Source organism: Camelus dromedarius, chromosome 11 (genome assembly GCF_036321535.1).
Source record: "Camelus dromedarius isolate mCamDro1 chromosome 11, mCamDro1.pat, whole genome shotgun sequence".
NCBI classification, from domain to species: domain Eukaryota; kingdom Metazoa; phylum Chordata; class Mammalia; order Artiodactyla; family Camelidae; genus Camelus; species Camelus dromedarius.
Window position 1 is genome coordinate 32,133,896 of NC_087446.1, and position 27,602 is coordinate 32,161,497.

Here is a 27,602-nt window from a genome sequence, read left to right on the forward strand (position 1 = left end):
ATTATTCAGGCTTCTTTTTTAGCAGGACTATGATAAGAAATTTCTCTGGCAGTGACATAGCAAATGGATTGGAGGAAGGAAAGACTCGTGACAGGGATATGAATTATTTCAACACTCCAGTGATAAAAAATATGCAATTTGAAATCCACAATGAACTTGATCCCAGTTTCAGTTTCTCCAGAATTTTGGTTAAAATAATTAGCAGACTGAACCTTTGGAAAAACGTCTTCAGATAGGGATAGATTATATTTCCTATGTGGGCTAGACCAGATTAGCATTTAAGAAGCAGTTAGATTGTTTGATTTACAGGGAAGGCTTTTGGCAAAGTGACCCACTTACGAGGCTATAAGGGAAAACAGTTCAGGTCAGATAGGCTTCCTTACTGTCCTCTGAGCGCTGAGAACTCTTCTCTGAACTTCCAATCGTACATGACCATTCATGCATGATTACTTGGCAGCACAATAATTAATGACCAAATTTTAGCAGGGCAACTGGTGCTAAATTCAATTTTATTAAACTGTTTGTTTATTTATTTAGTATTTGACCAATTTAATTCAATTTTGCTTATATTCTTTTTTTAATAAGATTATTTTCCCCTTTGCAGTTTTCGATCATGTGATCCTAGTATGTTCTCACTGTATAATTCAGGAACAGTATTACCAACAGGAAAACTGACTCTAGAAAACTATAAGATGATGCTTGATTTCCTTCTTACAGCTAAAAAAAGAAAGGCCCACTTACCATCAGGTAAGATAAATAAATATGATATATATACTATCAGATTGCCCTTAAATCTTCATTTGCTAATGCAGCACACACACAAATACCTTGACATGCACCCTCCCCACCATAGACACACAGAGGTACACCAACTTTTTACTAATGACTTAGGAACTTGGTTGAATTGTGATATTTTGTAGGAGATTCTTATTTAATCTGTTTTTTTTAATTTCTATATTTTTATGGTATCATATATATTTGGAAATATTTATGTTGGATTGTCACCTAAGCCATTTTAGCCATTTAGCAAATATAATGTTCTTTTAAAAATATTGGTAGCTTCCAGTGGTCAAGGTAGGTGAAGACTTGCTATCAGGTGTTCTGTTATAGTGGAAGTAAGTTTCAGAACAAATTCCACCAAACATACTGATGCAAGCAGGCATAAAAATGTCATGTAGCTGTTTTATAGTTCCTATCTGGTACTCAGGACAGTCCACTCTTGCCTTGGGACCTCTGATTAGCACCTTGCATGAAAGCTTACTTTGGGATGAATGCAGTAATATCCTGATGGCAGGACCAGCCAATATTGTCTTCTGGTCAGGTGGCAGGGGCTCCAGCTGGTGGAGAGATGTAGGTAAACAGGGCTCTCAGTTGAAGTGCTACACTGATGACACTATTTCTAAGAAGTAACCTATCTTAAACACCACTTACTTCACAAGTGAAAATTTATTTCTAATATCTTTATGCTATTACAAACCTGCTCATGTAGATTTTTAATAATGGCATTTTAAATGCTATATAGCTTATTGCTGATAAGGATACTTCATATGTTGATTAACTGCCCTAGGAGTTTTGATTCATATTTGAGGTATTTGACATGCTTTTAAATTTCTTCTAGGGTATAGTTTAAATTTAACTGGTATATGCATGTCATACTATGAATATTAAAGTATTTGAAAGTAAATTCCCTAGACAGAGCAAGAATCCTAGTTCTGTATATAGAATACAATATATGTAGCTTTTTGAGTTGTTTTTTTTTAAACTAGCTCCTTAAGACCGCCCATGAAATTGGCAATAGAATATTCTGCTCTTGAGACTTACTATTTAATGCAGAGTTCTAAAAGGAGAATGTTTGTGGCAGGAGAAGTCCTGTGTTTTTATAGCCTACCAATGGGAGAGTGAGTGATCAGGGTTGCTGCGGCTGTGTAACTCCAGGGGTTGCTACTCAACTCCTAGGGTACGTGTCCTGGGAATGGCTTGTTTGGGGGGAAATTAAGGAAGAGTGAGATCCTGTCATTTTTCTCCCTCAAAACATGACATTCCTGCCTCTGCACTGTTAGCTTGGCCATCACCCTTGCCTGAAGTGTTCTTGTCCACCCTCTACCCACATAGCTAAGTCATGACCACCCTTCAAGAACTAATCTCAGAGCCTCCTCTGGAAAGTTTCCCTGGCTTATCATATCCATGATAATCCATCCTTTTTCCAAATATATGTAACATTTTTATCTGAATTATTCACTTGATGCTGACCACCTGTTGTGTTTTCTGAAACTTAACTCTCTGTTTTCAATAATGTTATCATTTTTTTTCTTTTGTGCTATAGATACTGAAGAATTTTCAGCATTTCTTAGTTCCAAAACGAGTGATGAAGATGTTTCCAAGACACAAACGGGTTATGAATCAGACTCTCAATCAGGTCTCAGTGGTAAAGAAAAGGATCAACTAGCAAATGTGGGTCTATTGGATCATTTTGTGAAAATCTTTTTATATTGCAGGAGAGGAATGGTAAGATGGTCCTTTTGATGCGCTAATGTAGTGGACATAAATCTCAGCCCGTGAATTTGGGCATGTTAGATATATTGTATTTACCTATTATCTATAATTTAAATTTCAACCATGAGACTGAATTTGCTGGATTTTTGCGTCAGTCATCTTTGAGGTTTGCCTGCCATGATGCTGAGGTCTTATGCGTTGTCAAGTTGTGAGGGAGAAACATGAGCCCCTTTAGTTGTTAGTCACTCATGTGCCCAGAGCTCAGGTGGTCTTTGTCCTTGTCTGCAAAGTATGAATATTCAGACACCATTTTACTGCTTTCTTGCCACACTTGGGACATGGGCTTCTCCAGTGACACAGGGGGTCCTCTCTGGGCACCGTAGACTCCTTTCTTCCCTGAAGTACAGGGGAAGATCTTTCTAGACCATAAGAAAGCCTCATCCCTATCCCAATCCCCCTGACCACTTGCTTCGACTTGTGTTTTCTCTCACTTTTCTCTTTTCTTCTTAAATACTATATGATAGATGATTAAACTCAGAATTAGAATCATTAGCTATAAAGAAATTCCTTTTTCTCATAGCAGGAAGGGGGTATACTTCAAACCTCACGAAATGAGAGGTAATCTGTCCTTTCTAGACAAGGAGGGAATGCTGAAGTTCCCATATTCTTCGTGAAGTGGAGAGAATGACTTTTTAAAAATGTAAAGCAAACTCACGTCATCTCCCTTGACCCTGAGCGTTATATCGTGTCTTCCTTTCCACCAGCTCTGGGCCCTACAAGGTCTGGGTCCTGCTCACCTCTCAGAACTCTGCTCCTCTCGCTCTTGTGCAGTCCACTTCCCTCTGTGGTCCTGAGAGCACTAAGCTTGTTCCCTCCTTACGTTCCCTTCCATCATTTACACTTGCTGTTCCCTCAGCCCCACATGTTCTTTTCCTCCCAACACCCTCGCCTCCCACCCCCCTTTACATGACTTGTTCAACTCAACATTCAGGTCTCTGCTCCTGTCACCTCCTCAGAGATGACTTCTCTCCTGACCACCCTGTCTAAAAGGACCCGTCCTTTAACCCTCATCAGGTTCTGACCCATTTCTGCCTTATTTTCTTTTACAACCCTTGTCATTCCCTGAAACTGTATTTTTATTTGTGTGCTTATCTAGTGTTGGTCTCCCCTAATAAATGGAAGCAGCATGAGGGCAGGCCCGGTTTCCCTTTCTCACTGCGATATTTCCAGCTCCCAGAACAATGGGATGGGCGTGTTGGAGTCAGACCACTGGTGTGCAGATCCTAGCTCACCGCATAGTAGACTCACACCCTTGGGCAAATTAGCCCCATGCCTCCATTTCTTCATCTGTAAATTGAGTAAAATGTGAGTGCGTACTTACTTCCTAGGCACTATCAGTAGGATGAACTGTGGTAATGCTTGTCTTAAGTAGAGATGCTTGTCTTACGTAGAGGCTAGCACGTGTAAGTGGCTTATAACAAATGATGTTAGTTATTTTTATCATTGACGTATAATATTTGCAGAAAGATGAAGTCATTCAGAGATCTGTAACTTTGGGAACTTTGGCTTCTTTTGAATGTTGTGTTTGTCTTAGGTTCTTGCTCATCGTGGTGGCTATTGGACTTTGCTTCAGAACTGCTGCCGGGCCCTTTGGAACTTTACTCAGGAGCTACAGATACTTCAGAAACAAGCAGTGGATCTGTATAAAATGTTTCCTATTAGCCAGGATGGTTTCCTCTGTATCTCTGTTTTACCATTCTATTTGGGAGCAGAATTACTTATTGACATGTTAATAGAACTACAAAGTGTCAATTCTATTAAGGTAAGAGTATTTGAATAATTATTTTATTGTATTCAATTAACAGATTTTTGTGCACAATGCAGCTTGGGATAAGTAGAAATTAATATTTTGGTTGAATTGTTATTTGGTTTATCTGTATTTCATTTGCTTCTCATTGTTACTTGGTTCACAGTATATAACTTACATTGATGTTAATTACAAATATCTTGGTCTGAAAATTCAGGTTCTTAAATGGAATGGAAAGTAACATTTACTAAGCTCCAGCTTCTACATAAATTAACCTAAATACATTTAATCCTCATAGCAATCTTTTTGACAGAGAAAGAAGCAGACCCTAAGACAGATCGTGTAGCTTATTGGTTGATTTTTGTTTCATTGCTTTATCTGTTCCAGTTCTGTTACTCTAGATGTGGTAGAATTTGCAGCCATTTCAAATTTACCACACTGTGGTTTAAAGCATGAAAATAAAATAGAAAAAAAATGCAAACATTGTATAACCTATAACACTGAAAATTAGTAAACACATAAACACATTGAGTCATGGAGTTTATAACATTTCCAGACGTAAAATATATGACAACAATAGCACAAAAGACTGGGAGGGCAAATAAAATTAAACTGTCATAAGTTTTTAAATTTTGTATAAATAAAAAGTGGTACAATATTAACTCTAAGTGGAATGTGGTAAGTTAAGGGTGCATTTAATAATCTGCAGAGTAACTACCAAGAAAATAGATATAGCTAAAAAGCCAAATGGAAGCTAAAAGTAGAATGGAAGGACTAAATAATAGTCAACTAAAGAAGGCAGGAAAAAAGGAATACAAACACATGGGACAAATATGAAACAAATAGCAAATAAATCTAACCCAATTATATCAATAACTATATTGGATAGAAGTGGATTAAACACCCCAATTAAAAGGCAGAGGTTGTCTGGATAAAAAAGAGAGACATGTACTTGCTCATAAGGGATGCACTCTGGATATAAAGAAGCAGATAGATTGAAAATAGAACAATGAAAGAATCATACCGTGAAAACAGTAAGGATAAAAAAGCTGGTGAGGCCATATTAATATTAGATTAAATAGTCTTCAAATCAAGAAGTATTTTTAGAGATAGAGACATTTTATAATAAGAAGATCAGTTAATCAGAAGACATATTAATCACAAATGTGTATGCACCAAATCACAGAGATTCAGAATACATCTGGACACCCAAAGCTTGAAGAGCTTCCTGCTTGGTGAACGCATTGATGTGTCAGGTGGGTGTCAGGTCCTGACTCCGCAGGGACAAGTCATGGAAGCTCCTCATCTTGGACCCTTTTACACTTTGCCCTATGCACCTCTTCAGTTTGGCTGTTCCTGAGTTGCATCCTTTACAAGAAAACTGTATCAGTAAGTTCTGAGTCATTCTAGGAAATTATTGAACCTGAAGGGTTCATAGAAACCCCTGAGTTTATAGCCAGTCAGTCAGAAGTGCAGGTGACCCTGGCCTTGTGGCTAGTATCTCAAGTGATCACTGAACTCTTAAACCTGTTGAGTCTGACCCTAATTCTGGAGAGGTTAGTGTCAGAATTGAAGTGCAGTACATTGAGGTGGGTTGGAAACAGGGCAGAAGGCACATGGTGTGTTCACCAAGATGGATCATTGCAGAGTCAAAAAATAAGTCATAATTTACAATATCCAAGACATGGAGGCAACCTAAGTGTCCATCAACAGATGATTGGATAAAGAAGTTATGGTATATTTACACAGTGGAATACTACTCAGCCTTAAAAAATAATGCCACTTGCAGCAACATGAATGGACCTGGAGATTGTCATACTAAATGAAGTAAGCCAGAAGAGAAAAAAATACACTATATGAGATCACTTGTAGCTGATTATGGGTACGTGGGAACTCATTATGTTCTTTTCTCTACTTTGGTAAGTGTTAGAAAATTTTTTAATAAAAAGTTTAAAGAAAATTTACACATGGCCCACACTAAATCTTCAAAACTTAGAAACTCTTGGTCTTGACCATGCCAGAAACCTCACTCTCTATATGCTGTTTTGTGAATTTCTAGGGCTGCACACAAATGTCTCAGGGACTTGAACAGGAAATGAACAAATGGTTACATAGTCACTCTTCAATTTAGGCAAAAAAAGAGTCTTCTAGAAGATTTTCTTCTCCATAAGTTTGACCTTTGCACTAGGAAATTTGACATATTATTCTACAAAATGACTGTAACCAGAGTATGAGGGAAACTTAATTATTTGTATATACTAAACATTGTTTTTCCTCAAAACTTTACCTTATTTATTGGTTTAATATCCTTACTTAAATAGTGACTATGTACTGGAAAGTATAGTCCTCAGTCTGTGCTACTACGGTAATGACTAGTCGTATGTATCTATTTACATTTAAGCTTAAATTAATTAAAATTAAATAAAATTAAAAATTCGGCTGCACTAGTTACTTCAACAGCTCAGTATCCACATATGTTTAGTGGCCACTGTATTGAATAGCACACATGTAGCACATTTCTGTCATCACAGAAGTTCTGTTGGATAGTATTATCAAGCTTTGATTTGCATAATAAAAAGATTAAACATTTTTTTCTGTTCATTTCTTTTCCATGTTATATTTTTAATCTACACATTCAGTGTTCAGAAAAAACGTGTAGTAATATCTGAAATTGCACAATTTATTTTTCAATGTGCTACTTACAGATTATTGAAGAAAAAGGAGAATTCAGTGTTCCAAGTTGCTACGGAAATATTAAATATGATAACGGTGGTTCTAGCCTTACTTTTGAGCATCCTCTGGATGATGTAAATGTGGTTGATTTGAAATGGATCCATGATTTTGTATTAAAATCTCTGGAACTTCTCTATCAAGTAGAAAAATGGGAAACTCTAGTATCACTTGCCATTCAGTTTAATACGATTTCACAGTAAGTAACGGCGTAAGGGTAGTTAACAGTGCCAGGTGACTTCATTGGAAAATGGGTTTCTAATAATGTTTCTTTTTAATATATTTTTACTCTTGTCTAGTGAGAGATACACAGAGCAAGTGACACCACTCCTGGTGTATGCACAGCGCCAGCTGCTTCTACGAATATCCAAGCTCAAGGGCCCAGATACTACCCAGCAACCTTGTGTAAGATACGAGACTGAATATGATCAGAAAGTAAGTTTGGCCTTATTATTCATGTAGTTGTGATTTCTTATTAGTGCACATATAAATAGCAAGGTTTAGGAATCAGATAAATGTTACTGTTTTCACTTAGGCATTTATCATTCAAGTCAGCAATTATTGACTGTCTGCTCTGTGCCAGTGTTTTCCAGACACAAGGTAAACAAAAATTAAGTCCTTTTATTCAAGGAATTTATATTCAGCTCAGGGCTGATTTACCCATTAGGCACAGTGGGGACAGTGGCAAGGGCCACAGTGCTTTTTTAGGGGCCACTAAATGTTTTAATTTCTGTTAAAATAAGAGGAAAAAAGTAACTTTTAGGTCAAAGAAAATATTTAGATTTTTATAATTCACATATTTATGTTGATACCAATGCAGTCATAAAACATAATTTGTAATATTTTTTGATGGAGCAGTGGGCCCATGAAGGCAAAAGTGCCTAAGGGCCATGGACGTCATGGTGCAGCTTTAAGTTAGGGGGAGAAAAGAGATAAGTAAATAATCTCATTTATTAATTTAATAAATGTGTATTGACTACCTAATATTAGGACCACTGCATTCAGTTGTGTAGTCTTTGTCCTGTTCAAGGGCCCTGTCATACGGCAGGGCTGATCCGGTCGCTGCCCCACACATCAGTCCATGTGCTTGGGGGGTTGCAGCCACCCAGTGAGGACTGCGTTTCCTCCTCCTCACAAAGATTCCTTATGGCCTTGGCAAATTCTCACCTCCTGCGTATTTTACCTAGAGAGAATACAGTCTGAGTTCTTGCTTTATGGAGGTTTATTTCAGAGTGGTGGAGGTAGGGCCAGATGATAAACAGGTAAACAGATAAATAAAAAGATTTATGATCATCATAAATTCTCTGAAGAAAATAAAATAAGTCAATGGGACAGAGACAGGCTGGGGTGGGAGTGGAAAGTTGAGCGAAGGTGATCAGGAAGGCCTCTCAGAGATGGTAGTACTTGGTGAGGAGGGGCCAGCCATACAGTGGGAAAGAGCGATCCAGCCCAAGGAGGAACAAGGGCAAAGACTCAGGCCCGGGACAGGAGGAAGGCCCTGATACCACAGTGTAGCAGACGAGGGAGGGAGAAAAAGAAGGGGCTGCTTCTCCTGAGTCCTCTTGTTTGCCTATTCCTCCTCTCCCCAGTGTCTCTGTGTTAGTATATCCCAACACTCTGTTCTCAGTCCTCCTGTCTTCTCTATCCACATATTCTCCCATGATGAGTTAATTCAGTCTGTGGCTCTGTGTAACATCTTCATGATGATGGCCATCAAAATGACATCTCTGGTCCAGACCTTTCTTCTGAATTCTATGCTGACATATCTAACTGCTTATATCAGTCAAGGTTCGATCAGAAGAGCAAAACTAGTAAGAATTGTCTGTCTGCCTATCTATTTATCTGTCAAGATTTATTACAAGGAATTGGCTTATATGATAATGGGGGCTGGCTGAGCAAGTTTAAAATCTGTTGAGTAGGCAGTCAGAATCATGAACAAGAAGGAACCCTACAGGTGTGGCAGAAGCTGTTATCCATAGGCAGTTGGTGAGGGAGGATCCAGTGAGGAGAGGGCAGTTGTATACCTGGATGCTCTTTGGAGTTTGGAGTCTGAAGACCTCCAGCAGGTCAAGGACTCACCTGATTAGGTCAGGCCCACCTAAGATAATCTTCCTAGTTTAAAGTTCATTTATTAGAGACTTGAATTAGTATCTGCAGAATTGCTTCACAGTAGCACCTAGAATAGTGTTTGATTGAATAGCTGGTTTGAGGTGTGTGTATGCTATGAAATGGATGCTTCCCTTCCTCTCATCCTCATAATATAGCCTTAACTGACTCATCAAAAAAAAAAAAAAAACCATCACACTGCCTTATCAACATCATCTCTTAGATATTTAAGACACTTGTCCAATTTGGTACATCTCAAACAAACACGTTCTGCCAGGTCTTTCCCACTTCAATTGATGACAACCCCATCCTCCTAGCTGCTCAGGCCAGACACCTTGGAGACATCCCTGACTCCTCTCTTGCTTTTACATCCCACTTCAAACTGGTTACCAAATTCTCTCCCTTCAGAATCTATTCAGAATCTGAACACTTATCACTGCCTCCACCGCTCCTGCTCTGATCCAAGCTACTGTTATGTTTGCTTGGATTAATGCAATGACTTCCTAATTAGTTTTCTGGCTTCCAACCTCCTTGAACCCCTGCCTCCAGTGTATAGTCTGTTCTCAACAGCATATAGAATGACCTGTCAGACCATGACATTCCTCCCCTTTAAACCCTACAGTGGCCTCCCATCTGACTGAGTTAAAATGAACATCCTTGTCATGGACTTAATGCCCCATGTCACTTAACCCCCAGTAACTTAATCACCAGTAACTTCTCTCTACCCCTCTCCTGCTAGTTTCAGCTTCTCTGTCTTTCTGTTCTTTGAGAAGACCCTACCTTAGGGTCTATGCTGGTTCCCTGCTTGGAATGCTCCCCCTTCACCAGTACCCACATTGATTTTTCCCTCATCTTTTCTAGGCTTTGCTAAATATAAGGCCTTCTTAGACTGCATTTACATCTCATTGTAGGAGCACCTACAAGGGACACTAAAGGAAAAGTATCTACATCAGACTGAAGTTTGGGAGGGTTGTGTTTTGAGCAGTAGGTTAGTTCAGCGGGTGGGAGTGGAGAAATGGAAATAACAGGATCTTGGACCTTTTGAAAGAATTTCCTTATGTCTAAAAAAAGTTCTATTTTCAGATATTTTACAGTTTGAGGACTCAATTATCTGTTAAAATATATTTTTAAAAATACTATAGAGGAAGTCAGTTCTGAAAAACTTCACTGGGGAGATTTAAATTGCATTAATTGTGAGTAGGGTGGATAAATCTGCCATGGGAAAAGCAGCCTCTATTTTAAATATGTTTCAATGTACATAATGGAAGATACATTTAGACATGCGAATTTATAGAATATCAGAAAATCACATTCTAATTGCTCTACATAATTTGCCTAATGCTTTTCCAGCTGTGCTGTACAAAAGAAATGAAAAATCATGTAACCACTTTTTTCTCCCAGAAAGTTCTCGTGAGTTAAATGCTACTCTGGGGCTTTTATTTGAAGCATCTTTTTGTCTGTCTGTCTGTCTGTCTGTCTCTCTCTTTTTTTTTTTTTTTTGACAAATGAAAAATAAGATGAACATTTCAAGTAAGCCAAATTTTTGGCTATAAATATCCAAGTAATATTTGTTTTCATCTTTGTTTTTTAAGATAACCTGCCGAAATTTCATTGGGAAACAGCTCAAGATTAATCTACCAGCCAGTGAAGTGAGAACTACAAGAAAGGGCATGGATTTCCTAAAAAAGCTTATCTATTCAGGTTGGAACGAATTTTCACTTGAAACTTTCTGTTTTCTTCAAAGCGTGGTTTGCTTTTGTGTTCTATATGCTAAGTCTTCCATAATTAAAATGTTTGCAAAATTTCTTTTGCAGATTTATTTGACTGAAAATAATCCATTTGATATTTACCATCTTATGTTGCTATAAATGTCACTTAAGGGAGATTAAAGCACATGTTCTTATTCGTGTAATCTGTAAAAGAAGGGACATAAAAGAAGGGAGGGAAAGGAAATTGATGGGAAAAATAAACATGGGAAAAGACCGTTTTGTACATTTTCCTTGTTTTTTAATCTCACTTGGGAACTCTTTAAATTGACCTTTTGCTATTTTCTTTGTCCTGTCTTGACTCCCATAATAACTTCCATTTCCATAATCAGCAGAGGTTGTTCTTTTATTGGCATTACCAAGGTTAAGTTGTATGTCTTTTTATAAGAGTGCAGGAGAAGATGTGAACATCATGACTCCTTTGCTGTTGGTTGGTAAGCCCTCTGGGAATGTTTTGGCATGCAGCTTGTAGGAATGAGGCAAAAGGATAAGATGAAAATGGGAATAATGCCTTCTCTCAATTGCACTTTTCGTGTGTCTGTGTTTCCAGCATAGGAAAGAAATGCAAGTCTTCCCTCTGAAGTGTTAGGATTCTTCCATTGATTTTAGGCATGTATGTGTGTATGTGTGTAATCATTCACTCATTCATTCATTTACTGAGTCAGTCAGGCAGCTGTTCAGTCAGTCAGCAAACATTTATTGACTATTAGTGTTAAATGCTGTACTAGGTCCTGAGAACATAAAGATGAATGAGACTAAATATTTGTTATCCGGTTTACAGCCCACAGAAGGAGACTGATAAATAGACCAGAGATGATAGTGTAGAATGATAAGGTCTGTAATATTGTGACTGCTGCTGCTGCCATAAACAGCGAACATCACTTTTGAGCAATTCAACGTAATTTAGTGGGGCTCACGTAAAAGGAAAAGACAGAAGCTGAGGTTGGAAGGGTTGTCAGGAGTTGGATGATGAAGGGTCTTAAAAGGTATAGAGATTCAGATTTATCTGGAGAGCTGAGGGGAGCTAGTTACAAGGATTTCAAGAAGGAAAATGATATGTTCTTGAAAGAAACTTTGGCACCAGCACGGGACGTAGGTTGGGAGGAGATGGCATGGAAGCAGGAGAGCAGCTGCTCCTGACTGTGTGTTATGGATGCGAGGAGGGGCTGGACTTAGGAGGTAAGAGCAGGGGGTGGAAAGACATGTAGTTGTTACAGGAGGGGGATGGATGCGCAGGGGAGCAGTTTGAGTTGCTCTGGCTTCTGGCTTGGTTGGTTACATACATATGATACTTTTACTCTTAAAAAGAATTGAAGGAGGGGCAGGTCAGAGGAGTTTACTTTGGAATTACTGAGTTCAAGGCGTCTGAATGACCGCTGAGTAGAACGGGCCAGATTATGACTGGACATACTGGTGAGGCATTCAGCAGAGATTTGATTTTAGTCACCAGTATGTTGGTAGTGGGTGAAATCAGGGGCTTGTATGAGGTCACCAGGGAGAGTTATGGTGGCCTATATACGTGAAGACGGCCTTACTTTGGAACCTGTGTCAGTCCAAATGGGCTGGGCTATACAGCGGTAACAGTCCCAAATTTCACTGCCTTAGCACATGGGAATGTCTCATTTTTGCCCACGCTACTGGGTTCAGTGAGGTTGCGGTGTGAGCTACTGTTCATCATGGGTTGATGGAATCTCTGTCTTGACACAAGCTTCCATGGTTGCTTTGGAGGCAGGAGACAGAACACTCATGTTATCTTCTAGGGCAGCTATACTGAGAGGCAGGTAGTAAATGGTCAGGAGCACAGCCTTTGAAGCGAGACCGCATGTGCTTATACTTCATGCTGTGCTAAGGACTTTACATGTCTTATCTTATTTCATTCTTATAATAGTCCCAGTAAAAGAATTGTTACTATGCATTGGACATCAGGTGCTCTTAAAACTGCTCTGTGAATCTTAGCTTACAAGCATCTAACGAGATAGGTTTGTTATTGTCTCCATTTTTCAGGTAGGAAAAAGAACGTTTTTTATATTCTTTGTATATTTTATAATTTTATATTCATGACTTATGTATAAATCACGTGCTGGCTCTTAAAGCTGATACTTGAAGGTGACACATGTCACTTCTGCTGTTTTGTTGGCTAAAGTCACATGGCCGTGTCTAACTTCAAAAGAGGTAGGGAAGTGTGATCTTACTCTGTACCCTGAGGATAAAGAGATGTAGAATATGTGAAGAGCCCTCCTGATGGTCACAGGAACAAGCAGAGGAAGAGCAGTATCTGAAGGAGATTGGGACGTGGCCCAAGAGATGAGAGTGGTACAGACATGGCCGAGGTGTGAGAGAGCACACAGAAGACGCAGCAGGCAGTGGTGGGAGAGAGGTCACTAAGATGAGGACAGGCTGTCTGTTGGGTTTGGGAGGTCCTTGTCACTGGCCTTTTTGCTATGACAGCCTTGCCTTTGGGTCTTGCTCTAACTGTTTCTCCTTCCTGAAATGTTCTTCCCCATCTAGATGCCTGTCTGATACCCCCCAACCTCTTTTAAATCTTCATGCACATCTCATCTTTCAGTGAGGCTTAGCCTGACCATTCTGTATGAAACTGCACCCTGCCTGCTTCCTTCCAGTTCCCTTTACTCTAATAAATGTATTTATTTTGTTTCTGCAGCACTTATCAGCGCCTATCATTACTGTATAATTGAGGGATTTTTGTACTTACTGATTACTAGTCTGTCTCCCCTGATAAAATGTGAGCTCTTTGAGGCCAAGGACCATTGATTTGTTCATTGATATAATCCAAATGCCTTCCTCAGTGTTTGGTACATAGGAGGAACTCAGTATTTATTTGTCAAATGATGGCTTCGTGACTTTAACAAGAGTAACTATAAAGAAATGATGGGGAGAGGAGGGGAAGTATTTTGAGTGGAGGGTGCAGCAGTGGTGAGCTGTGTCTGCACGGAGGTATTGGATGAGAGCTACCTTTCAACGAGCTTAGCAGTGACAGAGAAGAGAGAGGCAGTGGCAGCCAGAAGGAACTGTGGGGCTCAGAGGGCTCAGGAGGACTTTGTTTTTGTGTGTCTGTTTTTAATAGAAGAGGAGCATATTTCTACATTAAATAAAAATAGCCAGGGGAGAGGGAGAGCTTAGAGACAGGAGAGAATGATATTTGATCAGGAGAGGAGCTTGAGGAGAAACAAGGCAGAGTATGGGAAAAATGAGACTTTGCCTTAGACTAGAGGGTGAGACCCCCCTGCTGCCGGGGCAGAGAGGAAGGTGAGACAGGCCCAAGTGCAGGGAAATTTGTAGCTGGTAATGATAGACGTTGAAGGGGTCCTCATCGACTACTGGAGATTTTCTTAATGAAGCTGGGGGTTGAGGGCTCAGCTAGGGTTGATAGGATAGGAGATTTTAGGAAGAGGGTGACAGGGTGGACTGGCCACTGGGAAAAAATGGAGAAGGGAAGATAGAAGGGCTGCAGAGAAGTGTAGAGGGTCCTGTTGAGTGAGGTTGGTGACCCTGGACTTGCAGGTTTTGCTGCCGGTAATAAATCGAACTGTCCCCTCTCCTTCAGTGAACAGTGGGAGGACCACCTACCTGTGGTCAGTTATGTGATGAGTTCCAGTCGAAGAGTATGATTATTCCTTGGGTATTCTCCTTTACTTCATCTTATCTGTTAAAACTCTGGAGATCTCCCAATTTGGGATCCACAACTCAGAGTGTGATTTATACTATCTCCTTCATCCTAAAAAGAGCTGGCAATGAACATGAGAAAAATGTGTTGAAAATGCTTGTTATCAAAACAATGACTAGCCTCTCAGGGATAGGAATAGCATACCTGGCAAAATTCTAGACCTGTGTTCCCTGTAGGTAATTACTGAGATGGGTGCAGTATGTCAGGAAAGCACTTTGCTTGCTGTTGTTAAAGTTACATTTGGAAATACAAGATGGGACAGAAGGCAAGGTGGGGGACTCAGGCTCTAGTGATCCCGTCGGATGGTTCCCAATGGTGGTGGAAGTGTAGCCAGTTTGAGCAACCATTAGAGCAGGAATATTTGAATAAATCTAAAAAATATTGTATTGGCAGTAATAATTTATTGGGCCAAGCTCTTTATAACCATTATCTTCTTTAATTTGAACAGTCTTAGGAGGTATGTATTATTACGCTTACATTACAGATAAGAAAATTAAATGTTACTAGTAAGTACTGGAACCATGATTCAAACCCTGGTCTGGCTGATTACTCAACCCATATGGGCTCCACCGAGCTACAAAGCCTGTTTACCGTTTCTCCCCTTTCAGGTTAGAGTCTCTTCTAAACTTACAGTACTCAGGAAATAATTTGCTGCCTATCGGTAGTTATGGGGAGACAGATACTTCATTGTGACTTACTGTGATAGTTTCATAATTTTTAGATGATCCTGCGTGGTGACTACAGGTTTTACATTGAGCCATTATCATTACAATTTTGACATCCCTCTTATAGCTCTTCATAAAACTCTAGGACTTCTGTGACTAGGAGCATAATTTGACCCACACTTTTGGGCTTATTAGGCAAATTTTTAAGATGCTCATTTTTTGTCGGTATACTGAATTTAGATCATTAACATGTTCATCAGTATGATAAGTCCCACGTATGTCACCATGACATGTTTGCGATTCTTAAAAGAATTTTTGAAAAGACCAAGTATACTCCTGATGATTTCCACACCAGATCGCTGCTTTATAACATCATAGATTTTTCTTTCGGCGTAACAGCATTTGGTGGTAATGCTTGATACGTCTAATTCTTCAGAACAGATACTGTAATGCTCCAATGCCTGGGAACATTTGGTGTTCTCATTATTTAACAGCATTAGATTCTCCCTCTAGCTGTTTAATAACGCATATGTAATTCGGTATAGTCTCTGTAGGATTTGGAGAACTGTGAATACCTCACTTTATTGATGATTTTTTTTTTCCTACGGATGAGTAACTTGCCTGCTTGTTCAAAAGCTTCATAGGGGAGATAACTCTATGAATATGCCTTTTACTGTAGCTGTTTTTGCATCCTGTCTGTGGTCTCTTTCTGAGTTTTGACCTTGTTGGTATTTAAGTTTTCTGAAGGGTATTCAGTCTTCAGGTGTGTTGGAATTTTGAACCCCTTGGCTGGTGTGTTTTATTACTGCCTCTGGGCATGTGGATTTATGTGACCAACTATGTAGAAAGCAGCTCAAATTTTGTATCACTCCCTGAGATCCTTCCTTGGTGGACCCATCATCTGTCCGGAATCATTGGCATTTCCATTTTAATGTCTACTTTGGTCCAATGAGAGACAAAGTAAATCTAGTCTTTGTTTCTCCTCCTGCTCTTCCTCCATCTTCCTCTTACCTATTTCAAACTGTTGAGGCTATTAGTGCCTTAAAGGCACTAAGAAATAGCTTCTTGAATTACCCGTGGAAGTTTTCAGAGAGGAACCCCTTGAGACGGAGATGGCAGGATGAGGCCTGCAAAGCTAATGATATTTCCTTACTGCTTTTTGCATCATTTATCTCATGCAGACAGCCACCAAAACAGCAGCAGAACCCTAATTAGACTACAAGAACGAGGGTATACAAGGGCTTGAAAAAAGGAAAACAAATGAAATGAAAGATACTTTAGGAAAAAAAAACAAACAGGAATGATTTGTAAGCATATATTGGATAAAAAGCAGCAGGATGATTTTATTCAGAGCCCACGTTTTAAAGATGGTGGACATCTCCTCTTCCTCCCATCCCTCTTGTCACCCCCAGTCACTTGCATGCCTTTGTGATTTTTATTCTAGAAGGTACGCTGTGTGAGATCAGAGAGTGTGTTTGTTTTGTCCACTTCTGCGTCCGCAGTGCCTAGCATGGCACCTAGTACCAGTAAGTGCTCAACGTGTATATTTTAAATATGTGACTGACAGTCACAGTGTGAGCCTCCATCTATGCCAGTCCCTTCACACCCAGGTTAGAACAATAACCCTTGGAGGTAACTATTACCACCCCAGCTTTAACAGATGTTTAAAAGGAAGGCCTGGAGAAGGTAATTGACTGTCTCAAAATATTAATATGTGAGGGCTTCTAGCGTCCTCCTCTTTTTTTTCTTGCTTAACTTCTTTCGCTGGTCTCACCCTCTAAGAATCAAAAAATAAAAGCCAAGCTCATCAATTCTTGCAAGAAAAATGGAGTAATAGAGCAGACACCTCTAATCTTCAGGGTGTATAAGGGTTGGGGCAGGAGGCAGTGGGGCGTGCCTTGTCAGGGATCATGCAGGACTGGGCGTACTTAGCGGAAAGAGGATGGTGGAGGCAGGGGAGTGAAGTTGGTGGGGCAGAAGAGTGAGATCTCTGGGGAGTTAATGAGAGCTACTGTGGCTTGAGTATTTAATTCTCTTAAATGTATGATAGGGAAGTGTGTCAAGAATGAAATTGCTGGGAGGACGGATGCTTCTCTCAGTCTGGCCATGATCCTGGCTTGACTAGAGCCTCCAGGATTACTAGACATTAGGGTATAATGAAAGATGTGTCTCTTTGGCCACTGAATGTGACCCCGTGTTACTCATTCCATCAGAACAGGCTTCATTTCTCATTAACTTTTCTTAGGCTTATTCCTGTCCTACTCTCAAAGTGTCTCTGTGCCCCAGTTAGCAGGTCTCAAACCAGGTCATTGCCTGTTACCCAAAATATGATGCCCTCTAGCAAACTGTCTGGGAGAGGCACTGGACTTGAACACTGGTTCTGTCTCTGTTTATTAGGGCTTACGACAAGAGAATGTCCTCCCAGTTCACTTTTTCTCTTTTGTAAAGAGTGATTGGTGTGTACCTCTACTAGTTTGTAAGGTGCTGTGAGGATCAATCGAGATTAAGATCTTGGAAGTGATTGTTAATAAAGTTTATCCCAGACATTTAGCTTTGAAAACTCCTGCCATTCATTCATATAACAAATATTTATTGAGCCACATAACAGGCATGGCTGTAGGTCTGGGGTTTTAGCAGCGGACAAAATGGACAAAAACCCCTGCCCTCATGGAACTTGCTTCTAGTGGCCAGAGACAATCAATAAATAGGTAAAACACAGAGCATGTCAGAGGATGATGGGTGCTGAGGAGAAAAGAGACATTGCTACCATTTTAAACAGGGCGATCAAAGAAGGCCTCACTGAGAAGTTAACAGTTAAGCAAGAACCTTAAGGAGCTGAGGAATCAAGACCTGGGGATATCTGAGGGAAGGACATTCTAGGCCAAAGAGAACCACTGGTGCCAAGACTCTCAGGTGGAAGCATGCCTGGTGTGAGAGGGGGCGAGGGGCAGAATAGTAAGGTCACAGGGTGCCTGTTCATGTTGGGCCTTAGAGGTCGCTCCAAGGGCTTTGGTGTTTGCGCTAGGTGATAGGGGAGCCAATGGAGGGTCTTGGACAGGGGCGTGACATGCGATAACTTACATTTTAAAAGGTGTCCTCTGGTTGCTATGTTGAGAGTGACAAGCATGGACACAGGGAGACTGGTTAGGAGGGTGGTTGCAGTAATTCAAAAGGAGATGATGAGGTCTTGCAATGCAGTGGAAGTGGTAGTGGAGAGACCTGATAAGAGATGGTGGCACTCTGGATATTTTCTCAAAGGGGAGCCTACAGGATTTGTGCATTTGATTTGGGACATGAGAGAAGAAGAGTCATTGAGGATGATTTCCACTTTTGGCCTGAGCAGCTGGAAAAATAGAACTATCCTTCAATAAGATGGGGAAAGATTATGGGAGAAGCAGGTATGGGGGAAAGATTAGTAAATCAATTGGGGACCTACTAAATTTGAGGTGTCTGTTAAATGCACAGCAGAGGAGACTCTTGGATAGATGAGTCTGTACTTCAGGAGAGTTGGGACCAGAGACGTAAATTTGGGAGCCACCAGCATCTGGATATCCAGATCCATGCAACTAGATGAGGTCATAAAGGGGGTGAATGTTAGTTAAGAAGAAAAGAGAAGCAGTCTAGGGACTGAGCCCTGGGGTTTTCCAGTATTAAGAGGTTGGCTTGATGAGGATGAATTAGCAAAGAGGACTAAAAAGGCGTGTTCAGTGAGGCTGGAAAAGGACCTTTAACCCACGTGAAGAAAGTATTTCAAGGAGGAAGGTGGTGTCAACTGGGCCAAATGCTATTGAAAATTTAAGTGAGAAAAAGTCTAAAAATTGAACCCTAGGTTTAGCTGTGCAAAGCTCCTGGGGGTGAAATGATGAGGGAAAGCCTGATTTAAGTGAGCTCAAGAGAGAATGGGGGACAATGAAATAGAATTTTTTGAGGAGTTCTGTTGTAAAATGGAGAAGAGAAATAGGATGGTGGCTTGAGGGGAAGGTAGGGTCAAGAGAGAGGTGTTTTTTTTTTAATATTTTTTTTTCTTTTATAGAAATTTGGATATAGTCACCATGCTGTACACTACAGCTTCAGAATTTATTTATCTGATAATTGGACATTTGTACCTTTTGACCACCTCTTTACCCATTTTGCCCACCACCCCATCCCCTGCCTTTGGCAACCACCAATCTCTTCTTTTTAATTTTTTTTAGATTCTTCATATAAGTGAGATCATACAGTACTTGTCTTTCTCTGCCTGATTAATTTCAGTTAGCATGATGCTCTCAGGTTTCATCCATGTTGTCACAAATGGCAGGATTTCCTTCTTTTTATGGCTGAGTAATATTCCATTGGGTGTATACCACATTTTCTCTGTACACTCATCTGTCAGTGGACACTTAAGTTGTTTCCATGTCTTGGCTATTGTAAATAATACTTCAATGAATAAGAAATTTTTTTATTTTTAATTTTTTTAAGGTAGAAAAACCCAAAATGTGCTTTTGGGAATGATTCAGCAGAGGGGAAACTTGATGATTTGGAGAGACAAGGAGAATTGCTGGAGTGATGGCCTTGAGGTGTAGATGGGCACAAGTCTGGGGGCTGGGTGGACATGGTGGACTAGGCTTTCATAAAATCCCTTTGAATTGCTTCCATTTATTCCCACTGAGGTAGGAAGCAATGTTATTGGCCCTGAAAGATGAGGAAGAGGTCATATAGCCAGTTAACCACTCCCCTGACGCTTCTAACAATGGAACGTTTTCTGTGTCCCTGCCTTGTTTCCATTGCTACCACCTTAGTCAAGTTAAAATCATAACAAAGTCTGTGTTGTAATGTCATAGCCACCAGCCTCTTTCTATTGCTGTCTACTGTGTATACATTTGTTGGGTAACTCTTCCTAAAATATTGATCTCTTTGTGCTCAGATCCTGCTCAAAATCCTTGCTTGGTTCCCCATTAAAGAGGATGAAGGTCACTTACTCAGTTAGGGCTTCAGGCTTCTGGAAAACCCTTCTTGGTTCAGAAGGACTGACCATGTCATATTGTGTCCCAAATCACCACCCTTCTTCCTTCTTCCACCCTCTCCTTGCACAAACTAGTTCTGTGACCCCAGGGAAGCTACCAGACTTTATGCCTGATTTTCCTCATCTGTAGCATGAGGACGTACCTCTTATGATTGTTGCCAGGATTCAATGAGACTATCACAATAGTTATTTAGAATAGTTACTGGCATAGTATAAATGCTCAATCAGCGTCAGCTATTCTTAATGTAACTATCTAAAACCACTTGCCTCTTTCTTCCTGATCAAATCTTCCCCATCCTCTGAGACACAGCTGGCATATCTGCTCTCCTGCAAAATCTTTCTTGCTTGTCCTTTCCCCCACTCCACTGATCTCTCTCTTCTTTCTTTCCCTCATTTTAGCATGTACCCAGATTCTCTCTGTAAGGGTGATTCTCATAATCCAGTGTTAGAATGCTTCAGCTAGACTGTGAGCTTCTTGAGGGCAAAGGTCATGCCTCTTACCCTCTTGTAGCCCTGTTCCCTAGCAAGGTGCTGCACTGTCGAGACCTCAGACTTTAGATGCGGTGTTGGACCTGTTCAACTTGTTGAAGAGGTAAATTCCTGTGTTATTCAACCTGACATTTCTTCTTTCTTGTACGCCGGCTTCATGGTGTATACAGCAGGTCTGCAGCCTAACTCGGGACCACCACTTCCTCTCCAAAGACCTTCAGCACCTTTCAGCAACATCTCCCCTTCCTGTCCATTTTTCAGGACTGCTTTTCAGTTCCATACCTGTTAATGACCCCATCTTCCTTTCCCTGCATCCTCCAGTATTAGAAAGCTATCTTTTCCTGCTCTTAAAAGAGCAGTTGCCCATCTCCAAGCTTCTTTGTTTCCTCCTTTCGTCTGTTTCCCAAGGCACCTTGGCTTTGAAGAGGCTTCTGAAAAGGAGTGGATTATTTCATCTTTTATGATCAGCGAAAGAAAAAGTAGGAGGCTTCATAAGGAAAATTGGCAAGATCTAAAGTTATTTGCATTTCATACGAATCAGAAGTTTTCTAAGTTTTCTTTTTTTAAAAAAAGAACTGTCAAATGTATCCCCCCAAAAATTGATCTGAATGTTGAAACACCTGCTGCAGACCTGGGGGCTTTGAATTTAGCAGCTTTAGTTTGGGACCAAGAAATTCTCTGAGTTAGGAAGTCTTTTGCTGCTTGTTGGCTTGCTGCAATATTTCATCCTTAACGTCACTCTTCTCTTTCCTTTCAGAATACAGCAAAGCCAAAGAGCTCGTCTGCGTGCCCGTGGATGTGACAGACACTTTGAGATGTTTTAGAGAGACCTTGGAAAAATCCAAATATCATAACAGATCAATCCGACACAGCAGAAAGTTGCTTTCATTATTTCTTGCACAGACCCAAGGTAAACTACAGCCATTCCCGGGCATCTGTGGGGAGTTGATTCCAGGACCCCCTGCAGATACCAACAGTCACAGATGTACATGTCCCTTACAGTTAGCCTCCCCTCAACCCCCACCCCCTTCCCCCCGTATCCATGGTTCTGCACCCCAGAAATGGAGGGTGACTGTCCTTTCTCTGTACCCCTTCCTCTTTGCTGATGTGCAGTACCGCCCTGCAGGCCTACCACGTCCTGCCCCCTTCCCCACTTCCAGGCCCGCCGCCTGCCGCCTTCCACTTTCTTCTTGCCTAGTGGATCGCACCTCTTTTCCTCACACTTTATTCCACCCAGAGTGCTGTCTCACTCATCTGCTTTTATGTAGTAGAGTAGATACGGAAACAATATTTGTTCATTTTTGATTCTGTACCTCTATGTTCTTAACCATTTGCTCTGCAAGTATGATGCTACAGTCTTGTTTTATTTTTATAAGTAGGTGAATTGATTCGTACTGAATTAACTAAAATCTTTTACTAAAATACTTTATCAATGTCAAAGAAATGGGTGTACTTTTACATATACATCAACAAAGCTTCTTATTAATACCATAGATTTTGATCTTAGAGATTTCTTTTAGCTTAAAACAAGATATTTGCTATCCTTGGTTACATGACATTTGCTTTCTCTCTTCTCAAAATCTATTGATTTGTAAACTCAGTCAAAGCAAGAATTTGAGTGGTTAAGTGGTTACTGCAGAGAGGAAGAGGGTACTCAAATATAGGCTAGGAAAATCCCAAATTACCTATATTTAGGTTATTTAAAATTTGTTAAAATCCTAATTTTATGTTTATGATCCTTGCTATTCAAATTTATCAGAAAAAATAAGAATAAGCATAAAGAATAAACTTAAGTTAATAAATTTAAAATAACTGTATTTTAGAATTATTAAAATAGATTTAAATGTCTACCTATGATATAATATTTCCTGGACTGATGTTTTAGAAATTTGACCATTTGTTGTTTACAACCACTGACAGCAGCTTTATTTATGTGTGGATACAAGTATGTATGTATATATGTGTGTCTGTATACAAGTACATCTGTATATAAGTATGCATGCATATAAGTATGTGTATGTAGGTACATATGTATTTGCTGTTGTTGCTGCCCCTTCTTCCCCAAAAAACCACTTGCTACAATATGTACCCACAGTTTTTGGTTGTATTGTCCACAGACTCACATTACATTAAATTGTCTCTCCATAGCACGTTAAAACCTACGTCAAATATGGTGTGCATTAACAGTGGTTAAGGGTATGAATTTAAAAAGCACATACAATTCCTAAGAATGGTTCATGCCACCTCAATCTGAACTTCACCTGATACCAAGATATTTTCAGCAGTTTCTCCCCAGTCCTCGGGCTATAGACTTCAATCCATATTAGCTTTTCTCTCTCTGCGGCTTTTGACTACTTCCCCTAGAATATTTTTCCTTTTTTTCCTGTGTGTTCTCTGATCTTAGAAAGAAACGGGTTCTTTCCTATTTTTCCCTCCTCGGGTCAGAACTACCTGTATGTTGCTTCTCTCCCAGAGGTCTCTGCCCCAGAGGCAAACTAACATCTTACTGTTGGAAACTCTTAAAAAAAAAAGTTGAACCCAAACTGTGCAGTTTCCACCGATCCCCACGAGGAGCAAAGCATTGTCTCAGCATTTACTTCCCGGCACACTGCCCCTCTGCACTGCTCTTTTTGAACTAACGTGAGTGTTGAGCACATCGACCCACACACCCGGACTCTTCAGAAAGGAGTCAAGGTACTAGGTGTAAGGAAACAGTGTCCCCCAAACTGCCGCAGAGTCTCGGCTCTGTGCAAAATCTCTCCTTCCTTCTCCTTTTCCATCTCTTCTACGTTTTTCCTCCTCATCAACTTCCCTTCTCTCTCCATTTTAAAATTTCTTTTAAATTTTTTTCATAAATTTAGGAGACAAAGGAGGAATGAACAATTTAAAATTTACTACCGGAAAGGTGGAGTTTTGCCTGGGGACCGAAGAGATGCACATGCCGACCCCCCCCAACCTTTTTCAGGAACACTTCAGAGTTTTCAGCTCAGTGGAGAAAAGCAAACTTCCCTCTTCACAGCTCGGACTCGTAATTTCTTCTTACTATGAAACTATTAGTAAGATTTATTCATTATGTGTTCATTTTCAGTACGATCTTCCATGTTAATGTTGAGATTGCATTTGGTCCTGAAATGTTATCTTTTTAAAAAATATTTTAATTAATTTTTTAAAACTGAGGTGCGGTTGATTTCCCATATTGTGTTAGTTTCAGGTATATAGCAAAGTGACTGAGTTACATATTTTCAGATTATTTTCCATTATGTGTTTTTATTACAAGATACTCAGTATAGTTCCCTTTGCTCTATAGTAACTGAAATGTTATCTTTAAAAGTAGGATGAAAGCGCTTGAACATAAAATCTATCACACTCTTGTAGGCAGAGACAGAGCAGTGTTTAGAGAAGGTGCTGCCAGCCCCTCCCGTCACCCATTTTCCCAGCCTAGCTGTCACCATTGTGAGATTCTAGGCACCCTTCTGTTCATCCCACTTTAACTGAATCTATGAGCCGTTTGTTGAGATGTGGCCACTGTTACGTTCTTTTGCTCTGCCCCAGCTGATTCCATTTTCCTTTCCTTTCCACTTGATTTGGCTTTTCTACAAATTCAGCAGTATATATTCAACCCATGCTGTAGACCCAACGTTTTTTATAAGACATTTTGTAATTCCCCCTTTAGTCCCCAAAATAAAATTTATATTTAATCCATTCTTCCTACACACATTATTTTTTAAAAATCAATATGAAGCTGTAAATATAAAATGAAGACTAAATAAAATGAAATCACTTTATAATAAAAAAAACTATTTGTTAGTATGTAAGTGCTTAGGCTCCAGAGGAATAGAGCAGCAGTCAGATGATCGTCTGTCGTACGTAGGGTGTACAGGACACACGTGAATGTGGCAGCTATGACAGCAGACCGATACATGTGTATTGATGGCTCAAGTACCGTCAGCGTTGTTATTTTTGGTGACCTGATTTTCTAAATTAGCAACTCAAGGTAACTTTGGAACAAAATAAAACATTACAGCGGTTGCATTTCTGGAAAACTCAGAGCATTTTGAAAACATGCAAAAATGCCCTTTCATTGCGTACGATGAAGTTAGATGTTAGACTCAAATAATTATAAACAGGTTTCTCACCTTCTTCCTCACTGTGGGAAAGGTTCTGTGCATTGCAGTCCATTCCATGTCTCAGGTCTTCATCTAGGAGATACCAGCAGAGGTCCCATGGTGACAGCCAATAAAACCCTTCCTCAGGTTTCTAAAATACCATCTCGGGGACAGTGCTGCCCTCATTAGAAACTATTGCCATAGTTGTTGGGGTTTTTGGCTACACATCCTTGAATGGCTGCATTCATCAGAAAACAACAACAGATACAGGTGATATTAAAGGTGGGCTTTTTTGCATTTGGATAAAGGAAGAATCTAATATGCTTTGATCTTGTCACATCCCTGCTCAAAAAACAAACTGTTCGAGGCCTCCCATCTGCTATAGAATAGCATCCACATTTCTCCACATGACATTCAGATTCCCCCATAGTCTTACCACTACCTCCTCCTTCACCCTCCCCAAAAACATACTCCAGCCACACATGACACTTCCGTGTATACCCAGCCCTTTCTTCCATGCGCTCTTTTTCTGAATGTCTCTCCTTCACCAACTCTACCTGCCTTCCTCTTATTCTACTTTCTTCATTTTCCCTGCCCATTAGACCCAGTCTCCCACTGTTCTTCATTCAAATACGTCGTTTGCTCTCTCTCTGTATCTATATCATGTGACATTTAAAGGCTCTATTAGCTCGGAGTTTGCTTATCTGCACAGTTAAGGTGTAATGCCATTTAAAATATTCTTGCAAATATAAAGGAAACAGTTTCCAGGGACTGACATTTGTTCTTTCACTTGATTAAAAATACAGATGTTCTCCAGACCAGCAATCAAAGAAGCCTTAACGTTCAGGCATTGCATGAACTTGGAAATCTTCTCATCTTCGCAGAAAAGAAAAGGTAGATTTTTTAGGAGTCAGTTGAACAAGGAGAACTTTTTTTGTTTGAAAGAAAATTTTAATTGTGAAAAAATACTATCTTTAATAAATTTTAGTTCCTTGGTAAATATTCCATTGCTGCGTTTTATTCATCAAATGCTACCTGAGAGAAATGGTTATGAGTAATACATGGCATAGATTCATTCTCTAACATTTTAATCAAAATGTTTCTTCAGAGCATTTACTTTCCCCCTTTGGAAGTTGGATTGAATAATACAGATCTCAGAAAACATCCTGCTTGATGCTCTGTTTATGTTTTAGGGCTGCTTTTAAATGTTGGAGTCAAGCTCTTGATGACATATTTAGGAAACAAGACGTGCTTCACACATGGAAGGAGTTTGGCACCTCCCCCACCAGTGCTACCAACAGCTGTTCACCTTCAGGTTCCAAAGACTACAGTGAGGAATTTCTGTCGAAAGTTGGCATTTGGGGGTGTTTGCAAGGAGCGGTGATATCAGCAAAGATAGCACAGTGAGTGTGACGACGGGGTGATCTGTGCACTGGGTGGGCTTCCCCTTGTGGGCGGCCCCCCTGGGCCATGTGGACCACCAGCGTTACACACTGGGTTCCTGGGAGCAGTGTCCGTACCATGCAGGGTTATACAGTTTTCTTCTTCATGGTGTTTGTTGCTTACGGCCCACTCCTCCTCCTCCTATAACATCTCCCCCCTGGAATGTGAGCTCCACACAGGCATAGGTCTTTGCTCTGTTCACCAGTGTATCCTGAGTGCCTAGCATGGAGATAGCATTCCACAGCTACCTGTCAAGTGAGTGAATGTGGGAGTGAGCAGTTGGTGTGTGAACAAGAATCAAGAGTGTGGAGGCAGGCCGACTTGAGCCCAATTTAGGAGCCTCCCCAAAAGTCTGGGGCCCTCGGCAAGTCAGTCATCCTCTCTGAGCCTCAGTGTTCTCATCTGAATCTGTGGTCACAAGAATTACATGACACACTTGAGACACCTAGAGCTGCCAGAAGGAAGTACCAATTTGTGAGAAAGTTATTGTCTCTCAATTCTGGAGGCTTGAAGCCCGAGCTGGCAGGGCTGGTTTCTTCTGAGGTCTCCCTCCCTGCGTGTAGGTGGTGGTCTCCTCACTGCGTCCTCACGTGGTCTTCCTCCTGTGTGTGTCTGGTCCTAGTCTTCTCTTCTCCTAAGGAGAGCAGTCCTTCTGGGTTAGGGCCCACCCTCATGACCTCATTTTACCCTAATGACCTCTTTAAAGGCCCTGCCTCCAAAGTCCAGGCACATTATGGATTTCCAGGGGTTAGAACTTCCAACATGTGAATTTCAGGGGTGCATTGGGCAGGTAATTTAGCCCATAACACATACTGTATGAGTTTCCTATTGCTGGTGTAACAAAGTACCACGATTTAGTGGCCAGTATGTTATCTTACAGTTGATGGAGGCCGGAAGTGTTGGCGGGCTCCCTCTCGAGGCTCTAGTGGAGTCTCTGTCCTTGCCTTTCCCAGCTTCCAGGGGCTTCCTGCACTCTTCAGCTCATGGCCCCATCATCTGTCTTCAGGACCAACAGCCTGTCTTCTTCCTGTCTCCTTCTCCTCTCTGCTTCCATCCTCACATCTCCTCCTCTGCCTTTCTCTCACAAGGACCAGTGTGATTACATCGAGCTCACCTCGATAATCCAGGATACTCTCCCCATCGCAAGGCCCTTAATTTAATCACATCTGCAAGGTTTTTTTTTTTAAAAAAAAAAAACTGTATAAGATAACATCTTCATAGGTTTGAGGGGTTAGGCTGCTATGTTTTGAGGGGACCATTTTCAGCCTAGCGCACGTGACATGTGAAAGTCTGTCACAGCGTCTTATACT

At 40.5% G+C, this 27,602-nt stretch overlaps 1 protein-coding gene across 1 annotated transcript in view; it reads left to right on the top strand.

Annotated features, from left to right (window-relative positions):
* Positions 1 to 27,602, top strand: part of CFAP54 (cilia and flagella associated protein 54) — a 242,503-nt gene that overhangs the window by 110,287 nt on the left and 104,614 nt on the right. Inside the window, exons 34-43 of the mRNA XM_031462988.2 lie at positions 605 to 747; positions 2,324 to 2,505; positions 4,088 to 4,315; positions 7,006 to 7,229; positions 7,330 to 7,465; positions 10,729 to 10,837; positions 21,501 to 21,653; positions 23,605 to 23,799; positions 25,656 to 25,743; positions 26,043 to 26,252. Of these exons, the coding sequence (XP_031318848.2) occupies positions 605 to 747; positions 2,324 to 2,505; positions 4,088 to 4,315; positions 7,006 to 7,229; positions 7,330 to 7,465; positions 10,729 to 10,837; positions 21,501 to 21,653; positions 23,605 to 23,799; positions 25,656 to 25,743; positions 26,043 to 26,252 (1,668 nt within the window). The remainder of the gene's footprint in view (positions 1 to 604; positions 748 to 2,323; positions 2,506 to 4,087; positions 4,316 to 7,005; positions 7,230 to 7,329; positions 7,466 to 10,728; positions 10,838 to 21,500; positions 21,654 to 23,604; positions 23,800 to 25,655; positions 25,744 to 26,042; positions 26,253 to 27,602) is intronic.